A 16,026-nucleotide genomic window follows, 5' to 3' on the forward strand; every position below is an offset into this window, starting at 1 on the left:
TTTGGAGGGTTAGTGACGTGTGTGATTAAATCGCCAAATAGTTATTCCCAGTGCGATTAATAATTCCGATGATTATTCTTCGAGAAAGAAAGAGCCGTCTGTATACAATATTTCTTCTTACTGATATTATTCATACTGTCGTTCAATCTCTAAATTAATGTCGTGTCCCAGATACGTCACACATTATATCTTCTTAGGATGAGAAATCTTCCCGAAGATTGCAGTCGCGTATTAATTTCGCGCCAGAGATGCAAATCGCGGAGTTGAGTCAAATTGTAAGTGACAAAACCGTAATTACGAGTACATTTGCAGCAATATCGAGCAACGATCTCACAACCATAATGAAGTTTTCTTTCTCAATCTACGTTACAGCTAGAATTATAAAATCTAGACAAGGACACGAGTCACTAACCAGAATTTGTTAACCAAGGCGGTCAGTGCGTTCTCCCTCTCTCGCCTGCAGTGGTACGGTATCACTCGCATTGATCGCAAGTCTCACCTAGATTACAACTAGTTGTCGAGAGAGCATCACGTTTAATCACACGATACGCTTCCGTATTATAGATTGACAGGGAAAATACACGCGAATCGGCCGCTTGAATCTCGCGTTGAATGCCGCGCGCGCGCCGCGACATCGCTCTCAGCTGCGACTGCAGTTTGCAAAAGAGAGAAAAGAAAAAAGCCGGTAGCATAAATTTTCCGAGCTAAGTCGAGATCGTCGATCGGGCGAAATTGAAAGAGAGAAAAAGCGACCGCAGCGAAATACAGCGAGTGTACCGGCGAGTAATCCTCACGCGTCTTCTTTTATCTTGCAGACCGTAGCCGCGGGTGGCGCTCAACGACAAGCGAACGGGGAGACGGCCCATAACCACAACGGATATCCAGCGCCAGCCAGCTCGAGCGCCCATAACGTCCTGAACCCCATGAATAATTTAAACGGTATCAATGCGCAAGCATCGTACGATGCCAAATGACAAACGAAGTAAGCGCCGATATATCGATTGAGTCGCGCGCGCGCGCGCGTCGCGGACGGGGCGTCGCGCGAAAATCCGCATCTCGACTGTCCTCCTCGTTGTCTACGTGTAGCTTACCACCCCGATCGTCCGAAAGCAGTAACTTTTAGCTCGTGGCAGATCGCGCATAATCGATTATCTCCTAACTGTCGCAAGTTGTATTGTTAAGTTGTCGGCGTCGCGAACGATGTCGGAGGGGGCGGTGTGTTTTATCGTATAGATATGTATTATATATCCGCATTGAACGGTCCGCTTGGTCGCGAATGAAGATCGATGGGGACGAACTCTCCGAAGTCCGGTTTATGTAAATAGAAGATTACAGCCATAAAATACGATGGTGTCCGAGCGAGACGGCGCGATTAAGCGGGGTATAAGCGGTGCGGGAGACTTTAGACTTTAGAGTAATCCTTTCGTTTGCGTAGGGTCTCGATCGGCGGAAGAGAGAATTCGATAGATTCGCTACGTTGGGAGGAGAGTTTGATATGATGAGGAATGTATGATATTTTCCAACAGCTGACGAAATTGCACGAAGCGACTCCCGTTTCTCCCGTGTCACGCTGCTCGACGAACGTCGTCGTGTCTCCCGGCTGAATCGTTATTCCCGTTATTCAAACTAGATTCTCCATTGTAAGATAGAAGGGTGTGGGAAGTACTCTTTCGTTATTTCGCCCGATCAGATTCGTGTGCCCGATACACGTCGGAAGGAATTCGTCTTCCCCCGCGCTTGGCCGGCTAAATGATGAATAGATAGTTAGCTGGATAGCTGGATAGATAGACAGATAGATAGATCGATAGATAGAGAACTAGGTAAAATAGATAGACAACGGAAACGTGTATTCGCCAAACACGGCGAACTATTGGTGCTCTCTAGACTATAATTGATGGAACTTACGCGACTCGGTCCAAGAACGCGAGAACTGCTGAAGAGAAGAACACGAGCTGATGAGAAGGGAAGAAAAAGCACGTACATCGACAAGACTTTTCTTGACGGAATAAAAACGAAAGTCCGCGTCGCCGCGGAAACTTTCCTCTCCCTCGCGCCATCGCGAATTCCACGATGCGTACGCATCGTATCGACATCGAGACTACCGGCCGGTCCAAGAGAGATCTTTAACAGCCGCCGTCGCGAGAAACCCGAAACTTCGGGGCGGTAATAAAGTTTGGTCTCTCGTGTTTAATGCCTGCCACGGCGGAGCAGCGCGTCGGTGAGGCGGTGCAGGACCCTCGCCGAGGGTCTTGCTCCTGCCGGACGACGAGAGGACGACGGACGTCGGGAACGAGAGATCGAATCGGTGGACTTTGGGAGTTATGCAGTGCAGCAACCGCCGTCGCTGCCGTCGCTGCCGTCGCCGTCGCTGCCGCCGCCGCCGCCGCCGCCGCCGCTGCCGCTGCCGCCAACTCGCCACCCCATGGGGCTCATACGTTAGGGGTGACTTAAGCATTGTTTCAACTTCGAATCTCCCGGCAGAGGCCCAGATTGATGTCGCGAACTTTTCCGCTGCCTTATTTGCGAGTCAGATAACGAGGTTGAGTTATGCCGAAAGTTCTCTCTCGCTCTCCGGCCCGGCCCGTGCTGATCGTATCGGATCACGAGGAATACCCGCAGTCTCGGGAAGGATGTTTTATTTCCTTTTCCCGGGCTCTTCGGGGATTCGTCGATGCCAAAAGTACCTATGTCGAACGATAATGGGCCGGCAGCTGCGCCGGGAAATTCTAGCGAGGGTTAACCCTTGAACGCGGACGCAACTCCCGCACACGGTTTCCCGGCCGCTGCGCGAGACGAGACAAAGAGTTTCGTTCGTCACGATTATTACGGTAATTTGCTTACGCTAATGTGTAAACATCGCGACCCCCCATTTTACACGAAGCTGAAACTGAAATCGGCTGTGAGAGAGACCATCGTTAGTGAATTTCGTTGAGAAACACTCGTCTTTTACACGCTCGTTACATCGACCGTTGCAATTCAGCTGTTGCGGAGGACGCAAACGAGAATTGCAAACGCTGCTAATTCGTCGCTGCTCCCGATTATTTTCCCGATCTTATACTTCCCGTGTGCGAGATACACACGTGTGTGTAATAAACAGTGCCAATTTGTTAGCCCATCTCTCGCGGTTATCACTCGCGAATAAGAGAACACTGCACGATCGTTTAACACTGCAACGAATCGCAGTGTACCGATCATCGCTATCAGACACAAGCCCGCGGCTCGGTGAAGCGGCTTGCATTCACCGGACGCGTTGAAGTCGCCCATCTAGGCGCGATTTTGTGGAAACAGAGAATCCTGCGTGAAATTTCTGTCGGCGGTCAAAGACACGTCGACGATGCGTCTGTTACAAACGATTAACTCGCGGAATGCGCGACGATTCCAGAATAAAATCAGCATAGTTCCTACACAACACAACACAAAACCGACTAAGTCCTCGACTACGAGACCACTAACGGGATATTTATACCATACTATGCGACTATCGAGTGCGAACATTTAAACGACAAGCAGGCGAGCACAACGCGAGTACTTTCGGAGGAATGCTAAACCTTTTTGTACATTTGATCCCATGTTGTGTGTGTATGTGTGTGTGTGTGTGTGTGTGCGCGTGCGTGCGTGCGTGCGTGCGTGCGTGCGTGCGTGTGTGTCCACGGATCGCGTCCTAAATCCACACGTAAATCACGAGCAGTGTTGTACGTATCCAGTCCCGATTGCGCTTGGAACACGATGTACGCGAGAATCGAGATATTATCATTAAAGAAATGTGTATGCGTTCGCTAGTATAGATACGTTTTGTATTATAGTTCTATCATAGAGGTATTAATAAATTTGTTTCGATGTTATGCAAACACCGTCGTGGCTGTACGCCACTGTGAATGGCGTAACGCCGCTCCGTATTCTCGGTCTTCTCCGGCCTCCTTAAAGGTTTATGTGTAGTTGCCGCTTGGTGTCGTGAGTCGATATTGATTCGCGATATCGCGACGCGAGAATCAACGTCGCGGAATGACTCTCCGCCACCTCGCGGAGTCAGCCTCCCTCGCATCCTTCCTCCGCATCTCCCCTGAATTATTTAAGGGCGCTACGTGATTGGCCGACAAATCCGCTCGGCCTCAATAATTTACCAATCATACGCGGTCCTTTGTGTTTTATACGCCGCGTTTCGAATAAATCGCATTGTGTATTCAGGAGAGCGGCATCCAACTCTATTCGCGTGCGAACGCGAACCCTCTACGCGCCGTATCCGGCGCTGGGAAGAAGAAAAAAGAAACGAGGAGGAGGAGCAGGAGGAGGAGGAGAAGGAGGAGAAAAGGAGAAGAAACGGAAGAGGAAGCGACCGGAGAGAGATCGCGAAGGGGCGGGCGCGATCGCGCTCGCGCGGTTCGCACGAATTGACTCGAAATTCGGCTGAACATCGCGAATTTATGACGAAGCCGCGAGGAAACGCAATATTCCTCGCCCCTTCTCTCTCTCTCTCTCTCTCTCTCTCTCTCTCTCTCTCTCTCTCTCTCTCTTTTGCTCGTTCTCTAGCGCTGCGAGGATCGCCCGTATCGCCAACGCGAGGGTTAAGTTTAATATTTAATGACCCGGCGATACGCACTGAACATCATTCGAGCGCGTTCAATCTTCCGTAAGATCGAAGGAGCTTGAAAGCAAAAATTGGCCCGGTGTCCTCACGATTTAATATACGCTCGGCGTCTTCTGTATCGATGTATTTCACCGGCTTCCGCTTGTATAACCGCGTATATAATGATTGAAACCGACCGAGAGCGCTCTTCGGGACTCTTCAGGAATCCATAAAGTACGCCACCCATGGGGCCAATTTGTTCCCCGAGAATTAATGCGTCCGCGATGCTTTTTAATATCGACGTATCTCGGCGAGCTTTAGCGGAACGACCGTCGCTGGATAACGGAAGGTGATTTAACGTCACAGGCGAAACTGCTTATCTATAATCCGACGGGCCGGGCGGCCGGTAAGTAAACGAAGCGGGAAACGAGAGAGGAGGAGAGAGAAAGAGAGGGACGGCCGAGCATTCGATGCAAATTGGCAATTTTTTCTCGTGCAGCTCGCGGTAATCATTGGCAATTAGAGCACGGGACCCCCCGATAAATGTTATTTATGACCGCGATTATCCGGGGCGCACCTAGCCGCCCGAAGGTTCGCCTAACTACAACCTCCCGACCATCTAATTGGCCGACGATTACTCCTGTTTGTACAAAACGTCGGTGTAAGCGGCACTTTGTTGCGAGCGCAAACGAGGAGATTCTCCTCCCACCGTCGTTGGATCACCGTTCGACCGTTTGCCGCGCCGCGTTCGTCTACGCGGGATAAATACGTATAATCGACAATCGGCGATCGGAGCGGACGGTTCGAGCGGGAATCTCAGGAGTCGAGTTCTTTTGCAGACGCGAGGATGAGATCTGGATCTTTACCCCTCGTGGTCGCGATTTCGTTCGAGAGAGACTTTTGACGACGCTGCGCGAGATATTTCTGAAACGCTTCAACCTCGTTCTGAACGTTCTGAAGGCTGTAAATTAAATATTTCGCGGGATATAATTACGAGTTTGTAATCATAATTTGACATTCTGGTATATATGCATATAATTTGATATATATACAAATTATATCAGTTTCAACCACGCCGACGTCGCACAAAAGAAGCAAACGATCAACAGCCGCGCGATTATCAGTATCTATTTACCCGTCGGAAGTGCACATCGAATCGCTTTTGCTCTCTCTCTCTCTCTCTCTCTCTCTCTCTCTCTCTCTCTCTCTCGCTCGCGTGCTCGCACTTGGACTCTCTCGCGCTCTCTACCTTTTTCCCGATCGTTATTCCGTTCGGACTATTCCCCGTGTTTAATCGCCAGCAAATTACCCCGTCGAAACGCAAAACTCCCCGGAGCCACGAGCAACTTGGAAAGCGAGCGTCACTATCTGTGCGCTAACAATTTTTCCAGGCGTCCTTTCTTCGTCGCCGAGCGAAGGGACAGAATATGTAACGTCGCGGCGGGCTTACGTAAATCACGCAAATCACGTATCGCGCATAGAAGGGCTGTGAGAGAGAGAGAGAGAGAGAGGGAGGGAAGAGGTGAGAGTCTCGCGGCTCTTTTCTGCGTGCGGTTCTCTGAAACAATATTATTACTAAAAGCCGCGCTTCTCTCTCCCTTTTCCTCACCCTTTCTCACTCTCTCTCTCTCTCTCTCTCTCTCTCTCTCTCACCCCGTTCTCTTTCGTTGCGGCTGCTTCTCGCGGCATCGAGTCCGCCGCCGCCGACGCCGCGCGAAGAGAAATGGCGGTGGGCGCGCGGGTCCGCCGACGGAGGAGCGATTAATTAAAAGAGCAAAAACTGTTTTCATAAAATTCATTTGCGGAAATATGCGCCGACTGAAATAATATCCGGCCGATGGGAACGCGTGTCCCGTTCCGGTATGGCCGCCCGGTAGCGAGCGTGTGCGCGAATACTGTTCGTCGTCTCGCGTCGCGTCCGCGTATAAAAAAGCGAGGCGAATAAAAATGAAGGCCGAGCGATGCGAAAGTTTTCATATTTTTTGCACCCGCTATGTGTGGCCAGTTTACAGTGGTGTGGTGTGCGTGAGCGAGGCTCGTCGAGTTCGGCCGAGCTTGAGCTTTAAGTCGGCTGCACGCGGGAACCCGCGGTGATATTAAAGTTTGTTTCCGAGCCGTTCGCTCCCTTCCTCTCCACGAGATTAGCATTTATAGATTTCATCAGTCTGGCATTTTCGATTTCGCGGTTTAGTTCGACGTTCGTCGAACAATCAATTAGAGCGCAGTTTAAATAAAATAGCGCTAAATCGCGCGGTCGTGACGCGCGAGACGGTTAAATGATAAATTTACAGGCGCGTGTATAAATGAAAGTAGAGCGGCGTGAAAGCGGAGATTTTCGTATCCCCTATTGGCCGTAACAGGAATAATGCCGGCTTGTAACCGCGCGATGTCGCACGGTAATTTCACGTGTGATCGGTAACGCGCATTGTTGGCTCCGTTCCCACGCAACAAAGCGCAGCAGATACGCTTCTGCGCATACTTTCGAACGCGCGCGCGCGCGTGCACCCTCATAACGTGATCATTCATCTAACGGACTGAATGAAAAATGTATAGTTTGCGGCGCGCCGCGGCGAGTCTATAGAGGCTGTGAATGAAAAGTCTACGCTTAAAGTGCCAATAACTGCGTCCCTATACGCGCATCCGTCTGCGTTTTATCGTGCGTTAAAATAACCACCCGTCCGCGCCGCGAATGCGGCAAAGTAGTTCGCGCCGGCTCCCGCCGGTGCAGTCGAGTTATCGATATCGTGATAATGATGTCACCTGTTTGTGCGAGCGTAAGAACGGAATGATATGCGCGAGGACAAAAATTAAAATTCATCGCGCATCGGCGGTTCGCGTACATATGACCGCTTTCGTTCCGAATAACATATAAATAAGTAAATTATCGATGGATTACAATTCCTCTTCATTTCCATAGTAATGAGTAAGCACCAGGGGGAAGGACATTGTTTTCCGAGATGAATGATCCAGATGCAAAGAACGCGAGTAAATTTAATTTTTGACGGGAACCAAAATTTCGCGACCGGAGTCGAGTCGCGAACAAGCACACAGCATCGATAGTTTACTCCGAGATCTGCTCGGAGAAGTTGCATCCCCCAGAAAACGCACGAACACTCGCGCTCATTCACGCTCACACTAGTGCCCTCCTCCTCCTCCTCCTCCTCCTCCCGCTTCTCTCCTCTCCTCGCATCGCCATTCGCTCATAAAAATCTTTCCGCGTCTTTCTGAATCCCGAGTTCTTTCTTGCTCCTTACCCTGGCGTTCCTCTCGCGACCGTTTCTCGCCCCATCATTTCGCCGAGTGGCGCAGCGCTACTGCGTGATTTAAGCGGGCGTAAAAACGGCCGTTAAAAAACAAGAAAGCTCCTTAACTCTCGCTTTGATTGGCCAACTCGGTTTATTAAAACGTCTCGCGCGACACCAGCCGCCTTTCCTCCCTTTTCTCTTTTCTTTCTCTTCTTTTTTTTTTTCCTTTTTCTTTCCACCTTTTCCGTGCCCTCGCGCTCGCGACGTTAACTTCTCGAATGTCCGCGAAGGTCGTATTATTTAGTTGCCTTCTTCCTCGCGCCCGACCGCCCTTTTCTTCGTCAGGGTTTTACTGCTCCTTCGAGCAGTCTCCGACCCACGCGATACCGCAAGGCACATTCGACCCTTTCATTAATGACACTTCCCCGAGACTGTGAGGATGCGAATTTATCTTCGCAAGCTCGTTAACGACCGTATTATAAGCGACCGTCCCAGAGCCGTCCCAGCCGAAACAATGTGACCGAGGTATCTTAATGAATACTCCCGATTGCCGGATGGTCGCGCACAAGTGAGTGCAAAGATCGCTCGTCTAGTGCGCAATATGAGTCAGTAAGAAAACTGGAGAAGAGACTGGAAAGCCGCATGCAGCAATATCACGAGATAGAAAGACAGGGAGAAAGAGAGAGAGAGAGAGAGAGAGAGAGAGAGAGAGAGAGGTTTAAAAATGTCGAGGGACCAGACATCCCGCGCGAATATGTAAATTCATCTGCCATCTAATTGCGACGATAGGACTACTTTATTCGGGTTATCAGCGCGGCTCGGTAATTTTCTTAGCGTTTCTCGAGTTTATATTTAAATGTAATTAGCATATCTCTCTTCGTATATATACATATATATTCCACTTTCTCACCTACGCTCACATAGCGCGCGATTTAATCTCGGCCCGTGCTTCGCGCAGAATTCCATGACTATTCAACGAATTTCCACATACCCGACGATGTTGTTTTTTACTTTGACGAATAGCAGTCGCGTCGACCGCGTAATCGCATGAGCAGAAGTCTCGTCTCGCAGAAAGTATCCCTTGCCGCGCGAGTTCGCGCGTCGTCCCTTCTCGCTCTGCCTTTTCGCCCTCTTTCTATCATGCTACCCTCCCACCCTATGCCTCTCTCTCTCTCTCTCTCTCTCCTCTCTGTAATATTAATTAATAAGGCAACTTCCGTCGGACGAGATACTTGCTGCTAATTAAGAAATACCTACCGCGCGCTCTTTTCCAGCGCCGAGGCGAGGAGGTGGAAAAATAAGAGGTAGAAATTCCACGCTGCTCTGGCACCCTTGAAACGAGGTAAACTTAATCCTCGGCCAAGTTAAACCAACTGCTAAGCTTTTCATTATGCCAACAGCGAGAGCGAAGAGGGAAGGGAGAGCGGAACTCGATTGCGGGGCACCGCTTTTCGTTAATACCGGAAGACCTCTCGCGTTGATATCGCGACTCTCGCAATCGGGAAGTGCAACTTTACGCTCACGCCATCTTCACGGATAAGAAACGCGGACAAAAGCGCGTCGATGTTTCTGCCATAACGGGAGCGATAATGCGAACGCAGTTCGTCCGGAAAGGGAACCATCGCACAGGTGCAGCAGCCATGGACAAGACACGAAGAGAATAGTCAAGGATAAAATCGATGCGACGAATCGACGCACGACCATGGATTCGACGATCGGCGATCGAACGATCGCATCCGCGAGAGGGATATTTCGAGACGTGAGATTTCCCGCGAGCGAGATTACGAGCGCGCTTAGGGTTACTCGTCTAAGGACCGGCATAATTCCAAGGCGCGGCGGAACAATTCCTAGGAAGCTCGATGCGTCCCAAGAGTGCCCTCGACGAGTGTTTTTCCGTGATGAGGACGAGGGATCCTCCATGCGTCGGGAAAAAGAGCAGTTCCGCCTCGCCGCCGCGCGGAACTTCGAATTCGCGCCCGGCGACGGCGACGGGCGCGCGCGCGGAGGTGGTGAAGGCGACGAAAAGTTTTACGAGCGCGCCAGGCGGCCCGGCGGCTGGTTTGAATTGCATCAATTAAAAAAAGCCGTTCCGCAAAAATTCCATAACGCCGCGCGTCCCGTCGCGCGCGCGGGGGAGGGGGAGCGAGGTGGGGGAGAGCGGCTGGCAGTCGACCGTTTTGCGTCAAATGTCCGGCTGCGCGAGCTCTCGTCGCTTTTCCGCGCGTTTCCGCCGACGGTAAAGCCCTTTTATTCGTTCGCGCCCGCGCGACCCGATAACGACCGACTGCCGCGCGCGACTTAGGCATTGGTAATTAATCCGCGCGTCGCCCGGCTATTATTAATTGACTCAGGCCCGTTAAATGAATTTTACCGCGAAAATACCGAATAAATTTTAGTCCGTTTATAACGGCGAGATTTGCGTGCGCGCCGTGCGAATGACTCGCTCCGCCGCGGGTTGGGAAACACGCTACGGCAGATCGATCGCGCGCGCTGAGAGAGACGTATTCGAGGAATTTATTAATAGATTTCAGTAAGGATTCCCGTCGCTTTGTACAGTTCCCGAGCGGAAAAGGGGGAAGGCAAGTGGCGGTCCTTCGTGACTCCCGTGTAGCCGATACTTATTTGCTTGGTCGGCTGTAGAAAGGCGGCGAGCAACGGTGGAACAACGGTACACGTGCGCGATAGTACGCATACGTAAATGGAAGTCAAAGCATCCGAACTATCTTTTCATTTCGCTTTGTCCCGCAGGCGCGGGACGGGACATGCGCGCATACGTATATGTATACATATACGTACGGATACGTGTGTATATGCATATGAAAATATGTGAAAAGGGTCGTCTATCTTGCGCGAGGGTAGCGAGGAAATGTCGTCACTCGGACAAACAATTTCCCTGCGACAGTCGCCTCGCGCTCTCGCGTGTTGGCGGCACGAGGGGCTGAATTTAAAAAGGAAGCCGAGAAATCGGGACCGAGGACGGGAGACTCCGGCCAGGTGAGTCGCACGATCTCGCGGCGGCGAGACAAATGTTAGCGCGGCAAATGTCATAATGGCGTGTGTGTTTCGAAACGGCACGTTGAATGAGAAGGATTCTCGTTACGTCACGCACGTTCGACCCTTGGCCTTTTCCATCGCGGTGATATTCCAGACATTTCGCTCGACTGAGGGTGTGCAAGTTTGAGCCTCGAGCCTTTCAAACGTAACTGGCAGTACGAGAGCGACTTCTCGCGACGCCGGGGGCATCGGCGACTTCGAAACTCGTCGTCTTTCATCGTCGATTTTCGCGCGAAAAGAAACGCGACGAAAGTGACTTATTTGCGGAAAAGCGCTGAAATGTCGAGCCCGAGAAGCAGAAGCAGTTTCTAAGTGACCGCGACGTTTCCATAGCGGGTAATTTGATTTAGCTCGAGTCGCCGTTCGCGAGACCGGAGTAATCTCGGGCGGAACTAGGCGAACGAATTCCCTTCTTAATTGCTTTATGGCCTTTCGCGAAAGGAAAAGAATCTCGAGTCGCGTCGCGGAAGGTGCTCCGGAAAGTTCAAAGGTTTCGACGTGAGAAAGACGGAGGAAACCTTTGAAAAATCACGGGGAGAAAGAACTCGTTACCTGTCCTCATCGCCTCCTTCTCTCCGCTCCCTCCTCAACAAAGAGTGAGCACTTTTTTAATCGCACGGCACGTAACTCCATTTGGAAATAAATCACTTATCACCGGCACCGGAGAGGAAAGGTATACGTGAGGCAGGAGAAAATACATTGCGTCATCGAGAGAGAACACCTATATAGAGGCGCAACGAGATGATGCGTTTCAAAGTCGTTAAAAGTCGTTTAAAAATGTTGACTCAAACTTGCGACGAGGAAGAAATCGAGAAGAAAGTCATGATTCAATAACGCGAGCGATACGGTAAAACGAACGTCTGCTCGTAATCGACGTAATCGAGTTTAATCTTGCCGCTCTGTTGCTTTATCCAATTTTCGAGTCAAGACGTAGTCAATACCGGTCAATCTTTCACGGGAATTAGCTTAGGAATTTAGAACTGAAACGCTACGTAACGCTCGAAAATGACAAGAACAATCACATACATAAATCTTATTCGCTAATCGAATCGCGGACTTAATTCGAGAATTTACGACATCTGACGGATCCTCGCGACTCGCGGTCCCTCGAATATTCGCATAAATGACGACGGTAGATCACGTTAGAGTCCTGCTCGTTTTTGCGTGTTGCATGCCCGCGACTTAAAATAACGAACTTTCAGTCGCACACGCTCGGCGGAGAGCGAGATCCCCGCGATTTTATTACACAGAGAACTTCGCGAGACCAAATTTAGTGGTTCCGCCCGTTATTCAACTCCTTAGCGTGACGTTAGATAGACTGGCGGCTACTCGACGACGACGACGACGACAACAACGAAGACTTCTCTCTTTCTCTCTCTCTCTCTCTCTGCTCTTAAGAGGTAACACGCCGCACGAAAAGTGGAAGAGGGTGAGAGGGCGATTCTTCCGCAGGAGTCCTCGAATGAATCGAGCAATCTTGAGGTCCTTTGTTTTCGAGAACTGCCACTTGTAAATATAATTACCCCTCCGTACTGCATTCTCTCTCTCTCTCTCTCTCTCTCTCTCTGCCCCCCTCCCCCTCCCCGTCGACTCACTACACCCCGCGTCGCAGGTCGTCTTCGTCGCTCCTATAGTCCCTCTCTATCCTCTCTCGCTCTACTCCGCCGCTGTCTCTAATTTGATTCCGCGGTTGTTTTCACCCACCACCCTCTCCCCCTCCCCCAACCACCACCCACAGTACTTCCTGTTCTCTCCACCCCGAACGGCGTTCCGCGTTCTGTTCTGGGCGCTTCGCCCACGCATTGTCTCTTGTCTCTTCATTCAAATTACCCTCCGCTTTCCCATTCTCGCGCGCCGGTACAACTCGCCGCCGCCGCTGCCGTATAGCCCCTTCCCACCCTCGTTCTGCCTTCCGCGCGCCTGTCCCTACTCCTCACCGGGCGCCCACCAGCCCCCGTAGTTTTCCCCTTATTGTTGCGGTTTTATTGAATCCGCTGTGCATTGTCTGCGCGCGAGCGAGACGCGGCTGTTGTTCAAAGAAAATTGGCGCGCGGTTCGAAAACGCGCCCCCGCCCGCCGCGCGCGTTCTCGTCCACCCTTCTCGCCCTTTGCCGCGCTCTTCTGTTCATCTTTCAGCCCAGTCGTGGGCCGCCCGCGAGATCGGGTTTCACGGCTGCGTAAATACTGTGAAAAGATCAGCGACGTAAACGTTAACGTCGTTGTACCTTTCGCTTCGAGTCGCGCGGAACGTCGACGTGTGTACGCGTGACCTTCCACGCAAGGTTACAGCACCACCACCACCACCACCACCACACCGACGAAATCGAGCGGCAAGAACGAATTGTTTTTCACGAGATCGAAACCACAATGATCGCGAAAAGGAAAACGCGGTGCGGTTTGCACGGTGAATTCAATAACGGAACAATATCGTCGCGGCTAATTTGAAAGGAAAGCAGAGAAATTGTTAATTATGCTCTTTGTCTATTCGGCCATTGTGCGATACTCAATATTAATAAATTGACGAGGAAATTGTGGGGGGACGACAGTTACATACTATATTAAATTCCGCATGATTGTACGGAAGACTCTTTCACTGCGAGGCACATTTTGCAGCTTCGCTAGATACTAGAATGGGAGCCTCATACAAAAGCACAGAACAAAATGTGTCGCGAGCCGTGTTGGAAACTCCGCCGCTACGCTGAGAATCCATAAGTTCGTTTCGGAGCAACGGGGGGGGGGGGGGGTTGGAAAAAAAGGGCGCTTAATAGCCGTCAGCCTCGTGGCTGTTGACTCGTGTAATGAAAATCAAGAGTAATCGAGAGGGCGATGGCTTTTGTCGGGGACGCATGAATTTCGACGGACGACCATTAATTATTCGAAATTAAATATCCTTCGCTGACTTTAATTAAAATGTTTACGATACCGTTCGGCCGGCTTATCAACGACATTTCGCACTGTTGATATATTAAAAAGAGGCGAATTAATGCATCGCGAGTGTGCGCGCGTTCGTTCGTATTTTTTTTCACTCGAATGCTCGAAATACAACGTCGATCGCCGGAAGGGAAAAAAAAACATATTCCGTCGTAAAAGCTACGCGATCGACTGTATTACATCAGCATTCGAGATAACCCATCTCGTCGCACCCATCGAGAATCCCCCCGGCCGATTTCTCGTCCCAAAATCGCCTAATGCAATTACCCGCAGCCCCGGTAATATTTCCGTAATTAAAATTCCGTCCTCTCCCTCTCTCTCTCCCTCCCTCCCTCTCTCTCTCTCTCTCTCTCTCTCTCTCTCTCTCTCTCACCCCCTCACTCTCTCACTCTCTGTCTCACCCCCGCGAGTCGGTACGTCCTTCAGCCTCCACCGCCGCTGACTCTTGCGAGCAAACGATTCTTGTTTGTCTTGCAAACAAAGGGTTTCTCGCGAGGGTCGGAGAGACGTCAGGGGAAGCAATGCTCGGCGTAGGTAGGAGACGGGGATGAAAACACGCGGAGGTAGAAAGGAGGCGCGGTGGAAAACAGGGGCAGAATTATTACATCTTTTGTCCGAAGGCTCGAACCGCCCCGTTTGCGGAATTGCGCGATCGCGATTCAGCCGCGATTGCGAACATGGCTCGGCGCGGGTCGCCGAGATCTTTGTTGGTTTTGACTAATTTTCGCCGAAGTAATATCATCTGCCACAATTCGAGGATCCTCTCGCGAACGGCCGTTCGCCGAAACTGAAGACGGTACGAGATTTCCTATCCTCGTGAAAGAGGATCTTTCACGAATGCTGTATAGAAATCCTCATGCGAAAACGCTAAACACATCCTATCTGGTTTCTTCTAATTCTTAATTGTCCCCTCGTATCGGAATATGCGCAGTGTCTCGTACCTTTTTGCGCGCACAGAATGATGGAGCTCGCTAAGATCATAACTCACGGTACTTGGATGATCATCGACGCTGCAAACACGAAGCGAAAAGCCGCGCGCAATTCCCGATTTACTTTGTTGATCTTAAACGCAAGGCATTACTTGGTCGGACAATTAAACCAAAGATTCGCGTGGTATAGCGTGCTTTAAAATTTAATGCCTATTTGACGCTGGCTGCACGGTCTACCCGCGATCTACCCCTTCGGGCGAGTTTAATTCTTGTAGGTCCCATCGGTGACTTTATCGCGAGAAATTGCCACGCTCCGGAAACCGTCGTTACAGCATCGTTACCGTAAGAACTTACTGCGGGCATTGTTACGGCTAATGGTACCGAACTTGGTTAACTTTCAGTTTTACCGCCGATTCGGATTAAGAATTTATGATAACGACTGGTTCTCGGTCTATTATCCACCGCGAAGGGACGAGCGAGACGTTCTCCAGCGTCTCGCTCGCATTAATTACGACGTCCGTACGCTTGTTTTTCCGGCGACGACGAAGGCGTTATACCGTCGTGCTGTTCACCCGGCACCGTGCGTTAAGCGTGCAGTGCAAGCGATTTCGCGCGCGGGAATTGATAGAAACGACGGAACACATGCGCCGCCGCGACACGATAAATTACGAGGCATTAAGACCCTATCACACACGTGTCGCGAGAGTCTTCTCGCGGAAGAAGAAAAAGATAAAATGTAAATCGATCTGCAGAAATTATTTCGTAAAATTACAAATCATTCTCAAACCGCGAATTAAATAACAAGAGAAAGCTTTCCTCGCACGGATCTCTAATTCTCTTCTGTTCAACTCGGCAGGGCGGCAGGGTGATACAGCTTTAACGGCATTCGGAGGGAACGGAGCAACGCGACGGAGGACCGACGGTGGAGATGCGAGTCTCGTGTGTCATCTAACCCGAGGAGGAACAGGCAATTGCATTAACGAAGAGACATGGCGCGACAGGAACGAGCGCGCGCTCAAGCGATCAGGCCAGAAGTTATAACTCCACTCGACTCTCTATTTTTATCCCCTTGCCACCCCCCTCCGCCTCCTACCGGCAGCCCAATCCGAAAGTACACCCGTGGCGTGGCAACTTCTTCGCAGTCGGCTAACTTCTGCTAATAATGGCGAGACATTAATTTCGTGCGATTGGGCCCGGCGGACGGCCGCGACAAAGGCAACAAACGGGATAGGAGAGTCGAGAGAGGAGGAGGAGGAGGAGGAGGATGAGGATGAGAAGAGAGTCGGTCGAGAGATGATCCTCT

The 16,026-nt window shown here is 50.9% G+C and overlaps 1 protein-coding gene across 3 annotated transcripts in view; it reads left to right on the top strand.

Annotated features, from left to right (window-relative positions):
• Positions 1-3,842, top strand: part of LOC105183511 (LIM domain only protein 3) — a 90,289-nt gene extending 86,447 nt beyond the window's left edge. For 2 of the 3 annotated variants that reach the window (XM_025303310.1, XM_011141714.2), the window contains one exon: positions 816-3,842. In XM_025303310.1, the coding sequence (XP_025159095.1) occupies positions 816-974 (159 nt within the window). In that variant the 3' untranslated portion in view covers positions 975-3,842. The remainder of the gene's footprint in view (positions 1-815) is intronic. The other variant, XM_025303311.1, reaches the window with a different exon arrangement.
• Positions 3,843-16,026: the final 12,184 nt, after the last annotated feature.

This window comes from Harpegnathos saltator, unplaced genomic scaffold, assembly GCF_003227715.2.
Source record: "Harpegnathos saltator strain DR-91 unplaced genomic scaffold, Hsal_v8.6 scaffold539, whole genome shotgun sequence".
NCBI lineage: Eukaryota > Metazoa > Arthropoda > Insecta > Hymenoptera > Formicidae > Harpegnathos > Harpegnathos saltator.